General features: G+C 39.2%; 2 protein-coding genes across 9 annotated transcripts in view; one reads left to right on the forward strand and one right to left on the reverse strand.

Moving 5' to 3' along the window:
• The window catches only part of GPR160 (G protein-coupled receptor 160), a 43,995-nt gene extending 33,347 nt beyond the window's left edge, over window positions 1-10,648 (forward strand). For 4 of the 5 annotated variants that reach the window (XM_074190908.1, XM_074190907.1, XM_074190909.1 and 1 more), the window contains exon 3: window positions 1,345-10,648. In XM_074190908.1, the coding sequence (XP_074047009.1) occupies window positions 1,419-2,435 (1,017 nt within the window). In that variant the 5' untranslated portion in view covers window positions 1,345-1,418 and the 3' untranslated portion in view covers window positions 2,436-10,648. The remainder of the gene's footprint in view (window positions 1-1,344) is intronic. The other variant, XM_074190906.1, reaches the window with a different exon arrangement.
• PHC3 (polyhomeotic homolog 3) overlaps window positions 5,394-16,370 on the reverse strand; it is a 75,880-nt gene continuing 64,903 nt past the window's right edge. For all 4 annotated transcript variants that reach the window (XM_074190903.1, XM_074190902.1, XM_074190900.1 and 1 more), the window contains one exon: window positions 5,394-16,367. In XM_074190903.1, coding sequence (XP_074047004.1) covers window positions 16,213-16,367 — 155 coding nt within the window. In that variant the 3' untranslated portion in view covers window positions 5,394-16,212. The remainder of the gene's footprint in view (window positions 16,368-16,370) is intronic.

The following is a 16,370-nucleotide window of genomic DNA, read 5'->3' on the forward strand; positions in this document are numbered from 1 at the left end:
ATCTTGATCATTATTTGGCCTGCTGCAATTTCTAGGTTCTCTCCATTTTGGACATGGGGAGCTGATCCGCTTGTGTCCATTCTGGTAGCCGTTTCATTTGGCCAGAAGTCCCACATGTGCTCAGATTTCTGTAGTCATAATCTTGCGACAGCTTTTTGGAAAGTTATCATGGCAAAGTAGATTGAAAATTGAAGTTGGAACTCCCATCTCTCAGGAATTTTGGGATCATGGCTAAATTAATGTTTCTTTATCTGTTAAATAGGGATAATAATTTATATACTTTAAAGTGCTGCAAAAATGTCAATCAGTCCAGCAAACCAGTATTAAAGGTCTGCTGTGTGATGTGCACAAATACAGAAATGAAGTTGTTCCTGCCCTTAAGGAGCTTTCATTCTATTGGGAATGTAAATAGGTCCAGAAATAATACAAGATTGTTTAGAGAGTGAGGGAAATAAGAAAGATTAAGTGAAATGTCTATTTTAGAGAGAAAATTAGGTCAAGCCTAACTATGCTCTAAGGACATCTTGTTTGTGGGAAACTGCATTTCCCCTCATTCATTTCCACTTCCTGTCCTGGAATTTTCAAGTTGGAAAAGTCCTTAAATTTTACATCAACCAGACTTCTATCCCAGACTCACATCCTCATTTTATAGCGAGGGAACAGCCACCAGAAGGGAAGTGCCTTGCCCAAAGTCTGTCAGAAGATTGCATTCAGTGTTTTTCACCATACTTCATTGCCTTCAAACCAAACCAAACCTCATCCTTTGGCTTTAGTCATCTCCTAAGGCCACTCCTCTTTCAACTGACTTTTTTTCCCCTCATTCTTTCAGCTGTTAATGCTCTGGGGCTGAAATAATGTAGTTAGTTTATAGGGACCAATTTGTGTATGTTTTCCAACTGTTGCAAAAATGTAAGCCCCCATTAGTCAGGAACATAATTTTTTTTTTTTTGTCTTAGTATCCCTAGCACCTAGTATTATACCTGGCAACAGTAGGTGCTTAGTGAATCGAACGAGTATCAATATATTCTAATTTCCAAAACTGAGTTTGGTTATGTTAATAAATGGGTTAATCGGAGCGGCTAGGTGGCGTAGTGGATAAAGCACCGGCCTTGGAGTCAGGAGTACCTGAGTTCAAATCTAACCTCAGACACTTAATAATGACCTAGCTGTGTGGTCTTGGGCAAGCCACTTAACCCCATTTGCCTTACAAAAACCTAAAAAAAAAATGGGTTAATCAAGTCATACTAATAGTGAGATTTTTCTTTGTAAAATACTCTTTAGGAAATTAAATTTTTTTATATGCATAGAAAAGAATATTAAAGTCTGAAATCATTTTTCCTTCAGGTATAGGAAACAAACACGCTCTTTTTCATGATACATGTTCCACCAGACCTGAAATTTATGTGAAGGAAAAAAAAATGTTCATTTCTCCAGATAATCGCACCTTTGAGCTCCTGTCCCATCCTGAGCACATACCTCTAGATCCCAGTTGCCTCGTACTCTTAATTATACTTGTGAAAACTTTCCTCAACCTCCTGATGATAGCCATTCGAAGAAAGGACACCTATCCAAACTTTCTGGAATGTTTTTGCATGTCGGTGGTGCTCATTGACTTGCTGCTTTTGGTGGGCTTCTCCTTTATAGCCTATTTCCAGGACTTTGCCCTTTGGGGGATTAGGTTTACAAAATACCACATCTGTCTGCTATCTCAAATTGTGTCCTTTGCCTGTGGCTTCCTGCACTGTCCAGTTTTTCTTCTAACTGGGCTGGATCACTACCTGAACATCTCTCAGACATCAAAGACCTCGCACTTCTGTCAAAACGTGTTTTATTTCTTTTCGGTCTTCTTTATTTGGATTGCAGCTCTCGTCTATGTTTTGGGAGACCCCGTTATCTTTGTAAGCCTGAGTAAATACGGTCTTTCTTCCTATCAGTGCCCTTTCTACGTTAGCATTCAGAGCTACTGGCTGTCGGTGTTCACAGTGGGGGTCCTCCTGGTGGTTTTTGGAACGTGTTGGCCTGAAGTCTTGAAGCTGACTCAATCCTTCCACATCATTTCCTTCATGAAGGAGACTGTCCTGTACTTCCCCCTCACACCAGACTGGGATCACGCAGTCATCAGTAAAAAGCAGCTCTTGACCAAGCTTTTAATCTGTTTTCTTGGAACTTGGCTCCCATTTGTTCTCCTTCAGATAATCATTCTGTTTCTAGACATACAGATTCCAGCCTACGTGGAGATGAACGTCCCCTGGTTGTATTTCATTAACAGTTTTCTCATCGCTGCAGCTTATTGGCTTAGGAGTCAGGAGCTCAAGGCAACAGAAACAATTTTACACATAGACCCGTTTGTGAACTGGAAATTCTGCTTTATTCCATTTACAATTCATCAAATGGAGCAAATGGAAAAAGCTGCTGCAGCAGTAACCGTCTGTTAAAACCCAGGGGTCATCTCACTGTGTGATCATCTTTGCAAATGGAGCAGACAAGGAAACGTGAGGATGGCCATCCCAAAGATGTTAGGAAACCACGTAAGAGTACTGGTCACCTTGACGTTTGGAGCCGCAAGCTAAAATGCCTGGATGTTGGATTTGGATCCTGAAAGTGTAAAGAGTTATCCCCACCCCCATGTTCCAATAAATCACTTTTTTTTAGAATTTGCTAAAAAAGAAATATTCTTTATATTTTTTTAAAAGTCCACAACTACCTCCATTTTATCCCAGGATGTTTTGAAATTAAGATGGAAGAGGCAATTTGATTGGTGAGGCTGAATGTTAAATGTTTGTATTCCCAGGTACCTTTCAAGCCCTTATGTAAAATCAGAGACTTAGTGACAACTTTGCAGGTGTATGGTCTTTATTAAACATTCTAGAAAGGGTTTTTAAAAATCATGTCCTCTTATTTGGTTGGGAAGGTGGAGAAGATAGATTGTTTTTAATAAAAACCATTGAAATAACAGGATAAGACATTATCATTATTCAATTATACATTATAAAATATTTTGAGAGGTAGAATGGTCTTTCTCTGACATACTGGTTGTGAACTGGCCAGTTCTCTTCACCTGTCTATGCTCCCAGGAACCTTTAATGCCAATTACATCACGGACCTGAATGCACACAGCTCTATTTTATTTTAAAAACTATGTTAATTGAATTAGTTTAATAAGCTTAACTTTTAAAAAATGTCTCCAAGCTATTCATGCAACGGTTGTTTTAAAAAGGTGTCTCTTGCTAGATTATAGAGGAATTCCTTGGGGTAGGAAATGTCTTTGGAGTGGATTTTACCATAGCTATTCTGTTTTCTCATTTCCCTACATTTTATATAGGTATCTCTCCATATGCCAATTTTCATATTGTGGTAAAATAACAGATCTCTGGCAAAAAATGAAAATGTTCCAGATCAAAGGATCGAAACTACCTGAGCTGGAGACTGTTCTGTGAGGGCAACAGTCAGCCCCCCTCTCTGTCACCACACCAATGACTTGGTTCCACAACCATCCAAGGTTGGGATAGATAGGAGGGAGGGACAGAGCGCAATCATTCCCGTGGCCCAGTCTTCCACAGCAGCTGATCCTATCGACTCAATTCTTGAAACAAATTGGAGCAGTTGGAGAAGCTGAGGTCTCATCCCTCAACAATGAAAGTAGAAACTGCCCTTTTAGCATGCCAGTCCTTGTGACAAGAGAAGCATGACATCTCATAATCATGCTGAATAACTGATGTGGAAACAGAATGGTATGGTCTGCCAACTCTCTCCCAGGTGACAGTCATTTCCATTCATCAGAGGTCCTGAGCAAAGCTCCAGGAACAAAGAGGCAGGAACAATCCCTGCTCTCAGAGAGTGTGGATAATCTAATCTAAGTGGGAAGATAATCAACTCTGATGTTGGAAGTACACAGTGCCCAGGTAAGGTCTGGGCCAAGTGCTGGGAGGAGCATGCCAGCTGCGGATGGGTGGTGAGTGGTCAGACTTGGTGCAGGCGGCTCTCAGGTGGTGGTCTTTGAGGGGTGAGCGAAGGCACTAGACTGGAGAGAGCAGGACAAGCATAGAAGACGGTAAACAGCATTTCAATTTGCCTGGGACAGGATGAAGGGACAAGCAGGCTGGATCCATGCTTGAGAGCAACCCCAAGGTCATAAACTACCTGTAATCTACTCAAGGAGATTAAAACCGGTGGCAATAGGGACAGTTAGATGGCACAGTGGATAGAGCACCAGCCCTGGAGTCAGGAGGACCTGAGTTCCAATGTGATCTCAGACACTTAATTACCTATCTGTGTGGCCTTCATTAAGCCACTTAACCCCATTGACTTACAAAAAGGAAAAAAAAACGGAGGTGTGATCCTTGTCCTAAAATGGTCAAGAATTTACCTGGAGTAGCTGAATAACAACGAGGAGTGTCACATTACATTCTACTACTTAGAGCAAATGTCTCCCAAATCTGGGAAGAGAACCCCATTAGCATCCTGGAGGTAGTCAGAAGGAATTCAGAGGCCATTAAGGCCTGAGCCTCGTGGTACAGATGAGGAATGAAGCCCAGAGGTCACAGGGTGGCCCAGGCACACAGTTACTTGCTGTCTGTCTGAGGAAGGATTTGAAGCATAGCTTCCAGTCTGACTCCCTTTAAATAGACTAACTCTGGACCGGGGTTCTTCAGTTCTGCTGCCTGTCTCACATTAATGATCTGGAGAAGAGCCATTCATGCAAGTGTCAGCCCAAGTTCTAGGCCAGGGGCTAATGCTCTGGATGGTGACACCAATGGTCATTTTCCTTTCTTGGTCATGGGCTATTTTATTCCATTCATAAAGTTTGTGGAAAAGCACTATTGGAAGGACTATAAACAAAGGCTAAATAAACTCCTTATGTTCCAAAGAACACTAGTCAAGTAAGGAAATCACAAAGCCCCCCTCCCTGTCCTGGCCTCCTTTTGGACCTTTGTTCCTTTACCCTTTTCAGTCATAATTTGGAACGAAGGGACCTATGTCTACCTGTAATGACATTCTAAAGCCCCTCCCCCAGTATGAAACAGATGAAGGGAATCTTATACCTCTTCCTCCAAAAAGCTTTTTACTGCTGTGTGGGCCTTGAAAGAGGAGGATTCCCCCCTTGCCCCCCCCCCACCAGAGGCATCTGGTGGGGCAGTGGCCACAGCCTGGGCTTGGGGGTTAGGAAGACTTCTCTCCCCGAGTTCAAACCCAGCCTCAGACACTTCCCAGTTGGTGACTTTGGACACTTAGGCCTGTTTGCCTCGGTGTCTTCATCTCAAATGAGAATGGCAAACCAGCCACTCCAGTGTCTTTGGCAAGAAAATACACAACAGGGTCACAAAGAGTCAGGTCCTAGGGAAAGGAATAAATGTGGGGGATTATTACAATATAAGGAAGTCCAACACACCAGCCAAATGGAAAGAAGCGTTTATTTCAGAAGCAATGAACTTACAATTGATGTACAATATATTATTGCAATATAAACAATATAAATAAGTGATTTTGGAGGCCCACTAAATCTCTACCCGAACCCATGTGAGGAAATGTTACAATAATGTTCTATATGAAAATGTGCAGGTACCAAAAGGTGCAATTACAAGCAAGTTTAAGCAGCAGAGTATAAGGTGCTTCAATTCAAAAGTTGTGTTGCCCACAGACATAGGAACGCTAAATTTTTACTTCACTTTTGCTACAATCCACAACAAATATGAAACTCTAAAGTTCATTCACATGCTACTTGTTAATATGAAAGTGCATTTTTTCCTTTTCTTTAAAAAAATACATCAAGTGGACATAATCTGTATAACATAGATCATGGTGTGCTCTTATACTGTAAAATTATTTTAACTTCATTTTCAGGCTATACAATTTATAAGTGGGGCTATATATAGACACTAATCTAATTATCCTAGACAATGCTAAAACTATCATTTCATTTTCTGGTAAAGAATATTCCAATACAATACATGGTAAAGAATACACCTATATATAATTTTAACCTTTGCTTTTGCAAATATATTAAAATGTCTTGCTTTAATAGATTAATTTCACACCTCATGATGCTTTGCTCATCCTTGGTGGATCACACCAAGATCGAAGTGCTCTGTTTTCAAACAATAGGAGGAATGAGCTCAGAAGTGCTTGGAGCTTTCTTGAAAATAGCTATTGGATTAGACTGGTAAAAGGTGTTGATGGCCACAGAGTGCTGCAATCCTGCCGTTTTAGGTTGCAATGTCCAGTACCACCCCCCCTCCCCGGGCTGCCCTTTAGCACTGAGTGCCTTATGACAATGACCCTCACTATACAGAGAAGGATTTGGGGTTTTTTTGCTTGTGAGAAAATGAATCAAATCTTTGTTTAAGGAGTTTGAAAATCTAGTTGAACCTAATTGAGGTACGCTGCAAATTAGACATTTGAAATCCCATCTTGGATCTATGCAATCTTACAGACTTTTAAAAAGCTCAAAGTGACTTCACCCAATAGATTCTGATGTACCAACTAGGATAAAAGATTACAGATGAAGAATCTAGAAATAAAACTTTTAAAGCTAATTTATATTCACCATTAAGAGCAAAAAAAAAAAAAAGCAAAAGGTTATCCCACAAAACTTGTGTTTGTTTCTTATACCTTCCATAAATTTTGCTTAAATTGTTGTCTAACACACATTCTGATGGACCCTTTTCCAGGGGGAGAGAACAAGAAGCCAAGACTCTGAAGGCCCAGAGTCTGTCTGGCAGAGTTTATGCTTCCTGACTCGCAGAAGGAATCTTCTATGGGAAAATAATTTTTAAAAAACTGGGGCACTTTAAAATAACTTTCAACGTTCCAGTACAGCTTCAGCCATTTCATACTTTTTCTTGACTTAAAAACCCCACAAACTCTGCTAAAAAACTTTCTGATTATTTTTAAGGTTTGTAAAAAATTACCAGTGTTAATAATGAAGCTCACTAATTTATTTTTAAAAGTACAATCTGTATGGTAGCTCGGTGGTAGAGTGGATTGAACATTGACCCTGGAGTCAAGGAGGACCTGAGTTCAAATTCGGCCTCAGACACTTGATACTCACTGGCTATGAGACTGTGGACAAGTCTCACTTAGCTCTACTGCCTCACAACCCCCTGCCCCTCCCCGCCAAGGAAGTCAAAAGGACAGTCTGCCATCATTCCCCCTCCCCAGAGGTAAAGGTAGTCTCCAATCCCTGTCTTTGTCATCCAGCCCTCCCCAATTTACAAAGATGAGTAAAGTGAGGTCCAGAAAGGTTCAAGGACATGTCCAAGATGATGTTCAGCTTTCCCAATTCAGGCTGCAGAGGCCTGAGGACCGGCCCCAGCAGGCAGCCTGGAGTCAGCCTGAAGCCTGGGACCTGGAATTCTATGGAGTAAAGCTGTCGGACTTTTAAGATACCATAATGAGATGCATCCCAGCTCCAGCACTACCACACAAGATGTCATAGGAACTCCAGCAGAGAAACTTCACCCTGCCATGAAACCCACTCTAAGAAGTGCATAGCAGTGGAGAGAGAGGATTGGCCCGAGATGTCCAAAAAGGAGGAGGGCAGATCTCTGCTCAAGAATAAACATGCCTCCATTCCTCCTAAAGCTCAGAGGAATGGACCTGAGGAACGAGAAGAAGAAGCTGTGATTCAGACCTTTAAAAGAACTCTTACAAATAAAGGAAAAAAACAGAAAAATGGTGGGAAGAAGCATCTGCTAGAGGGGATAAGCTTTTGCATGGAGATGACATTGAGAATTCTCACTTGGCAGCTGAGGTATAGAAAGATATACTTGAAACCCATTTCCCACGCACATCAAATCCTGAGGTAGTCATGAAATGACAGAGACACTAGAAAGGAGAACGCAAGAGTCGCACAGCCTGGATGCCCAGGCTGATTCAGGTGAATGCTGAGGAATAATGTTTAAAACCAAATACCCCAAACAAGACAACCTGGCTGTCGACACAGTGACTGCACACTTCACTGAGGTTGAAGCTTTAGAAAATACAATCTGAAAAAGAAAACCCCAAGGATTTGTGCGTGGTCCCAAGTTTGCTTACCCTCCAGAGATCAATCAACATTCAGATGAAAAAGGTGCTAAAGAAGCTCTCTTGGACAATAAGGAATGGCCAAGTGACAAAGGAATTTTAGTCTTTCAGTTGAAGAGGAGGCTGCCTGATTATGTCCAAGAAGTAAAATGATGGAAAACCACTAACAGGAAAGGAAAGAGCTGACAGGGCTAGCCTTATTTGGGAGAATTAAGCCCAGATGGTTCTGACTCCACAGAGAAACCAAAGCTCTACCCTAAATGTTCTGGAAGCTAGAACAGAAAAATTTGATGATAACTCCATTCATTTGTTTGGTTCAGGAATTCAACCCCACCATTGTGACCTAACAAATATTTATGGAGTTATTACAATTTTTCCAAGAAGTATTGATATGAGACCTGTGTGGAAGGGCAACATTATTTCAGAGAAAACTTACAGAATGGCATGAAGGTTCAGTTTGAGATATGTATTTAAATTTGTAGATCCAAAATCATATCATTACCAAAAGATCTATGGATGGAGGCCTAATGGTTAAAGGTCTAATGGCTGGGATTTCTAATTTGGTGTTTAAATGGGGATTGTTAGCTTGAAGTTGAGCCCTTCATCCCTGCTCCCCAAATGAATCTGGCTCCTATTCCTTGAGGGGGGAAATGATGAAATCGCTCTACCTCAATGAAGTACCTTACCCCTTGGCAAGGACTTGGTAAATCTATACCCCCAAGCACAAGACTGTAAATCCCTGCTCTAGGCTGAAAGGATCAAGTCTTGAGCTATTGCCCTTCATCTACATAATCCCAGATTACTTCATCTTTCCTCTTAGATCTAGAGCTCCCCTTCTCACCCATTACCTCCTCTCCACAAGGCTTGCCCTCTCCTCAGTTGAATTCCTTTAGGACATCAACCTGTTCTGGAGCATGACCCTTCAAAATAAATGCCCTTTGCTTGACTTGGAAAATAAAATAAAGTTCAATCAGCCTGCATGAAGATTTTGTGCCAAGATGACAGTCTATACATAGTGAGACTTGTAGCCCAGGGTTAAGTGTCAAAATAATTCTGCCTGAGTAATGAATACTTCTCATTAGATTTTGTTATCTTGTGTAAGTGTTTACCATGATAATGCTCACAGGCTCCCCAGGGTGACATCCTGGGCATCTGCCAGCCTAAACTCAGGGCCCATGTCACGGTCATGACTTGAGAGCTCTACGTTTCATTCTGTTGCCATCTCTTGTTATCTGCTCATCCAGTAGCAGCTACCATCACCATCACCCTGTACCCCACACACCATGGCACCCTCAGGAGGGCAGCCTACAAGACCATACTGAATTCCTAAATACATATGGGGGAAATGCAACGAAGACATGACAACCAAAGGATATGTTGGCATTGCTGTCTAATACTTTTAAAAACAGATTGTTAGAAGGGTGGCAGAACAAAAGGCTGTAGGAAGTCAGACTTCTCTTAACACTACTCAAAATATAAATTCAAAAAAGAATAAAACTTTCAGGAAATCTCAAAATAAAATTAAAGTTCACCAAAAACATGATGATGAAATAGGAAAAAAAAAGACATGCTGTCAGAAACAACAACCTAAAACTATTTCCAGATGTTCAAATGGATCATTTCACATTCAAAATATTAGTGGTAGAGTTAAAATTAGCCAGAAAACCAGAAGTAGTGCTCTGCTAAGCAGAGGGCCTTAGTGTCCTGTGGAAGAATTGACTTGGACAATGCCCTACCAAAAAACCTCAGGCACAGAGAATGGAAAATCTGTGATAAAGTCTGAAAATACCAACTGATGAATAAAAAGAGATGCAAATAATATGACAACAATAATAATGGGATGGGAGCAGAAAAAAAAAACAGAGAAAACAATAAAAACCATAGAAATAAAAAAAAAACTCACCAAAACAAGAGCATCCCAATAAAAACCATTTATCTAAATTTTGATTTTTTCTTCTTGACTCACAGTCCATCAGGCAGATTATGGGCCAGTGAGCTCAGTTGCTGCCAACTGAGAACATGTCAATGACCTTCCATTTATCTCTACATAGCTCCCAAACCTATCTTATCTTGAGGCTATTTCAAAAATAATTTTTTTTTAATACTTATTGAACCCTCTTCTCTCCCTGGAGAGCAAATGCACATAAATTTATCATCTGCCAAGATAAACAACTTATTCAAGGCAATGTATATGCATTATCCAACATCTTTGTTAGCATCAAAAGTGCCAACTTTGGACGTATGTCATGTCCAATACAAAACATGGAAACTAGATAAAGTCTCCGTTCCACAAAAAAGAACCATTTGTTAAAAAAAAACTCAACTGGTCACAGAATTTACAAAAAATGCCATTTTATGACCCATATTCAGACTACATTCATCACTGTTATCAGAATGAATAGATTTAAAGAAATTACCTGGCTAGTTTAGAATGAATAAAAATATTTTTTAAAAAAGTTAATTTTACTATAGAGGCTAATTAATGACAAACATTTTAAAAAGGATAGTTTCCTTAACACAAGACTTAAGTGGAAACATTCTTCCTCCTATTGTAAACATAAAAATTGAGAAAATAAAAATTAATTCCATATATCTTTGTTAAAAGTTTTGATTTTTTTACTTCAATTTCAATGATTAAAAACCTATGTATTCAAAAATGATTATAAAGTAGTTTTTAAGTCAGTAAACTAGTTTACCTACACATCATACACACGAACCTCTATGATTGCTCAAGCCATCTTAAACACGAGGTTGTTATGAACCTTAATACAGTGTGTGTGTGTGTGTGTGTGTGTATACACAAACACAAATATATTTAGAAACATCATAGTTTAAAACTATAAGGTACCCCCAAAATGCTATACATTTAAACTCATTTTACCCTTAATCTGTTTTTTACAGTTTAAGTTTGTTTCTAGTCTATTTTTTTTTAACATTTTAAATTCCCCTGCACAGACATTTATGGCTCTTTTTAGTGACCAATTCTTGGAAAAATAGTAACTATACCTTTGAAAGGTATTCCAAAAAGCCAGGATGATAGTGAGGGAAAGTATTAATCTGAAATAAAAACCCCTAGACAGAATCCCGTTGCGTGCCTTCTTTTATCCCTCATCCCCTCAGCACCCCATCGCCTGGTCAACTATCACAATGACATTATTATCTTCTAGAAAACTTTTAGGTGATAAAAGGAGACATTTAAGTATTACAGGCAAAAATTATTCCACAAATCTTAAACTTTGTGTGAAAAAGAAAGGAGAGGAGGAGGAGGAATGGAGGTGGAGGGCTAGACCTATTTTCTTTATGGTGGGATGACACTTTTTAAAAGTTCACAAGAAAAAAAAACAAAAAAACCTTTTTGACACAAGATAGTGCAACTAAGACCAATTTTACTGCAAAGTGTCTCAGTGTCAAAACAGACGGGTTGCCAACTGGGAAGAAAGCTCATTTTATCAACATAGTTCTAACTCATTCAAGGGAAAGAGAAGATCACATTTCTTATAATGGGGCATCTTTTAGCAGTCTGGTTCCCCTTTAATAGACCTAAAATACCGTTTACTGACTTTTAAGAATTCCAATTTATGAAGAGGAACTCAAAGAACACTTCTATCATTGAATGCTACAAGTCTGACTAGACAAAGACATTCCCTTAATTTAAATGAGGTTGTTTAGCAAAATGCAGAGAACTTGGGTCTTTTAAGCCCTCACTTTATAGATACAGCCACAACCTTACCTCCAAAAGGCCAGTCTCGATAGAACTAGAGCAAGGCCCTTCTCTGGAGAGGAGACAGCTTAAACTAAGTTTGGAAAATTTGACACAGATTACAAAATTATTCACTGCCAGAGTGTCAGAACTTTTCTGCTGAGGTGACTGTTATCTTTTTCCAATGAATATTCAAATCAATTAACTCCTGGTAAAATGACATTAGGAATTTTGTGATCACTTACTTCCTACTCTGAAGCCTCACTGAGATATGGAGATGGCTGGGACCCACATTCAGCAATTCCTCCTTAGTTCAAAGCATGGAGGACAAGTGAGTATATGGTGCACCTAGAGGTCAGTCCACATTTAGAGAGGCCTGGCCAACAGCGACAAGGGCATGGCGACATGACATGCCCAATGGAAGCAGTATCCACCTTAAGGAAGATATGCTGAAATACTTCTATTAAAGTATCCTTTTTGATTATAGCTGGTTCTGGAAGAGTGGCTTTGGATGTGTCTGATGATCCCCTCCCCCAGGGCCTTTCCAACTTTAATCTGTTCTTGTGCACTGTATTCTAGATTTTGAATCAGAAATGTTTTTTTGCCTCTAACTTTCCCCAGTGCCTAACACACACACACACACACACACACACACACTACAATGAGCAACCAGACTGCTAAAGTCTGAAATATTTTTCAAAAAATCTTCTCTTCCAGGGTTTATACACCAGGAGATTCTAGGAAATAAATTTCCAGAGTGTATAGGTGAGTGAGAACCTCTCAATCCATTCTATGGACTCAATGAAGGTGGCCAGGAAATAGGATTTGCTCTCCTAATTCATACTACTGTTGCTAGCTCCCATCTCCCTTTTAAGCAGCAAAGAGCAGCAAGTTCATCTTGTCTTTTCATGAGCTAGACAGGATTCTAGGAAGATGCTGCCATCTAACTATACTGGTCGAATCCTGAACTGGTTTGCAGCTGTGTAGGCATCTCTATCTGTTCCTCTACTATGATTATCCCTATGTTGCTTAAAGATTTATTCTATTTCACTAAATGAAAGATAGTGCATAGTGTCAGATTTCATCCAAAGACATATTTAGGAACAGGAGGCTGTAATAATTTCAGAGAATTGATGTGTCAAAAACTGTTCAAGTGTGTACTTGCAACAATTCTTTTCAAGCTGTTACACTGTTTTAATGTTCAAGAGATGCTGAAAATAAACACTGGGATACTTGAAAAAAAAACCACCCTTTTTGCATTTAAGAAACAGGTGCCACACGACTATTCATTTTTATAGTGAAGGAGTTTGTTTCGCACACCTGTGTTCCTTGTGATGTTGAATAAACACAGCAGAAGTGGAAACTCACTTGTTTCCCTTCTGTGCCCTCCTTGCTCTGCATTTCTTCTCAACAGCACATCTCTAACTCCTATGACCCTGGGATTTGCCCACCACTAAGTGTACCATCTGATGATGGCAGATTGGCAGGCATAAAAAAACATTCCAAGATGGGGGGTCTGCTTTGTGCAACACTACATGCATTGTATGAGATCTGCATATACACATCTTAAATGTAAATTTATTTCAGAGAGGAAATAGATATTTAAATGAAATATCTCTACCATTTTTTCCTCAGAAACAATTCACAGCTTAAATCAGGCCAAGAGCTCACATTAGTTTTTGGGGGAGAGGTGGGTGCAAACTGAAAGAAATACATGTCCTTGAGTAGCTCACCTATAGTATCAAAAAACCCTGAGACAACAGTAATTGTCTCTAATTAATATAGGGTAATATAAAATTAATTTACCTACAAATCCAATTCAAAATTACATTGTTATAATCATTTTATGACATGGAAGATAAAATATCTTTGTTTTGTTTTCTATATATTATGTGGGTCCAAAGTTATGGAAGTTAAAATGGCTAAATCATTCAGGAAGAAATAGTGTTTGTTGAAAGCATATGAGCCAATTCTCAATAAAGTTTGTTTAAAGAAACAAATGTATGGTTTATGTTGGAGTTATTTGTTTTGTTTTGTGAGAAAAGGGAAGATTTGTAAGAGGAGTTTAAATAGCTCAGATACACTTGGAGCAAAGTGCTAAACATGGCCAGTGGGTAATACTTGTTGATGGTTACTGAAGAAAACACCTGGCTATCTATGATATAGCTTAAATGCCTTGTAATTTCAACATCTATTAGCAATATGTCCCAAGAGGCTTTTTCTATTGTTACAAGATTAAATCTTAATTTAACTTAATTTAACTAATACTGAGTGACCAGTTGATGCCTAAAATCATCTCAAGTAGGAACACAGAATAATGGAGGTCTTCCAGCAGTGGCAAACTTGAAATCCTGGGCCAGCTTTTTTCTGACACTAAGGACACCCTACTCACCCATCTCCTCTTCTCCCTACTGCTTTATGCACTCAGGAAATGATGAAGAGGTAATTAAGGGGCAAGAGGCTGGGAGAGGGGAAAGGGGAATAGGCATTTCAAAGCCAAATATACAACTTTTCTTTAGTTTCAAGTTTTCTGGGCTGCTGTTTTCCTTACCATTAAGTATAATGAGATTAGGTGGTTTCCTTCAAATGTTCATCCACTAATTAAAGGTTTGATAAGACAAAAATGTCTCTATCTATTATAAACTACTGTAGGCCTGGAAGATGAGCCTTACTATTCCTAGACAAAAATAACTATCAATAAGCATTTTTTAAACATTACAACACAAAAGAATTCTAACAAAGCATCATTTGAACAAGAACATCTAAAAGATTTAAAAAATTACCCTCTGTATTTTTGTATAAAAATAACCTCTAAGATACACAAAGCCAAAAGATAAAATATCTGTGATATCTTTAGTTTTATACTAGCTTAAAGTAATCTTTCTGAAAAGAGCAATGGAACTAACTGAAACCCTTGAATTCATTCTCTCTACCCAAATGAACATATGTATATATGCCAGTACCTGCATGTACTCCCTTCAAAAGAACCATATAAATCAATCACAGGCAATGAGGATGGGGCCGTTTCCTCACCATGAGGGAGAAATCATCAAGAAAATCAATAAATGGTATCCCGCCCAGTGTCATGTGATTAGAAGTTTTTTTAAATTCTCCATTACTTTCAAAACTCTATGATGCTCATGTGTATGAATGTCTCCATCCCTTATTTCTCTCTATATAAATGCTAGCTATTTCTTATTATTCAACAAATTTGCATTGCTTTCTGTAACACTGAAGAACTCTCAACTTTCTGAACTGGAACTTTGAATTTTTAAAATATATTTTAACTTCATGGCACATAAGCATTTCACAGTGCTCTGATGAAAAGCCAGGAGCATCCAAGAACAATCACCTGGCAAATACTCTGTCAACTACTAAATGAAAAGAAAAAGCTCTGTTCTTCCCAGGACTGACATGACACTCCACTAAAAGCACCACGGCAGCAGTAAAAGAAGCCTTCCTTGCTGCTCCTCCTTCCTGCCTGCCCAGCAGTATCTGGGCATCAGTCCAAAATGCACAAGGATGTTTTCCCTTCAGCCTTCATTGGTGCCCAGAAGCCCAAGGATATCAAGGAGAAGCATGAGGTTCATGCTGTTGTTAACACTGTTGTATCAGTATTTCTATGTTTTGCAGAACAGAAAAGGGAATTTCCATTTCCTACTATGCACAAAATTTGCAAAAATACCATATAGAGCTTTTATATCACATAGTTAATATTTGTTGGCAGCTTTTTTTCCTGAAGTCTAAAACACATCCTACATCTTATCTTTCCTATGTATTTAAAACATCTCTTCAGTTGGGAACAAGTATTGTAATACCATTTTGCTTAGAGAAATAGTAGGAAAAAGACTTTTTTTTTTCTGTTACATGGTATGTCAGTGGTGGAGTCAAGATCAGAAATCAAGTCTCCTGATTTCTAGTCCCTGTGTTAAGACAACAATCGTCTGGAAAATAAAATAACCCTCTCAAGGATATGTTCAACAAATCTGGAAAACTCAGAATAAAGGTTCGAGCACATCATTTTTGATACTTCTCTTATCTCTGCTGACATGTTCTACAACCTGAGACATTCTTTTGAGGCAAACCTTCTAACTTAGCCTATGGGAAATTTGAAGAGGATCCCCTTCCATCATCCAATCACCTTATCAGAGACACACAGTGTATGTAACAAGCATCTTTGCCAAAACAGTCTATCTTACAGCAGAGATGAGTTGTGTACACTCCTTTTCCTTGCACCAGCCTCGAGCTTACCGTGCCTTCAGGAGCATCTGCACTTCATCAACCTACAAGATTTCTTTCAGGAATGTTGGCTTCTTGGAAGCCCGAGTGGGTTCCTGAATCTGGAGGGAGAGGGTCTGAATGCTGTGAGAGATTTGGATGTATTTCACCCAACACTGCAGTAAACAGTAACCTGTTGAGGAGACATTGGCTTACAAGTTTACAAATTTGAGAAAAGTAAAAATGCCATCTCAAAAAACCTCTCATTCTGGTTAGGATTCTTTCAGTGAATTGATTCGTGCACAGATTTTCAAGGCAGGGCCTAGCTTGATATTCATTGCACTCATAAGGTGGTCCTCTTTTAATAAGAGAAGAGCTTGGCCATCAATTTCCTGGGCTCTGAATTCATCTGCAATATCTTGACAACCTG

This window comes from Macrotis lagotis, chromosome 6 (assembly GCF_037893015.1).
Source record: "Macrotis lagotis isolate mMagLag1 chromosome 6, bilby.v1.9.chrom.fasta, whole genome shotgun sequence".
Taxonomy (NCBI): Eukaryota; Metazoa; Chordata; class Mammalia; order Peramelemorphia; family Peramelidae; genus Macrotis; species Macrotis lagotis.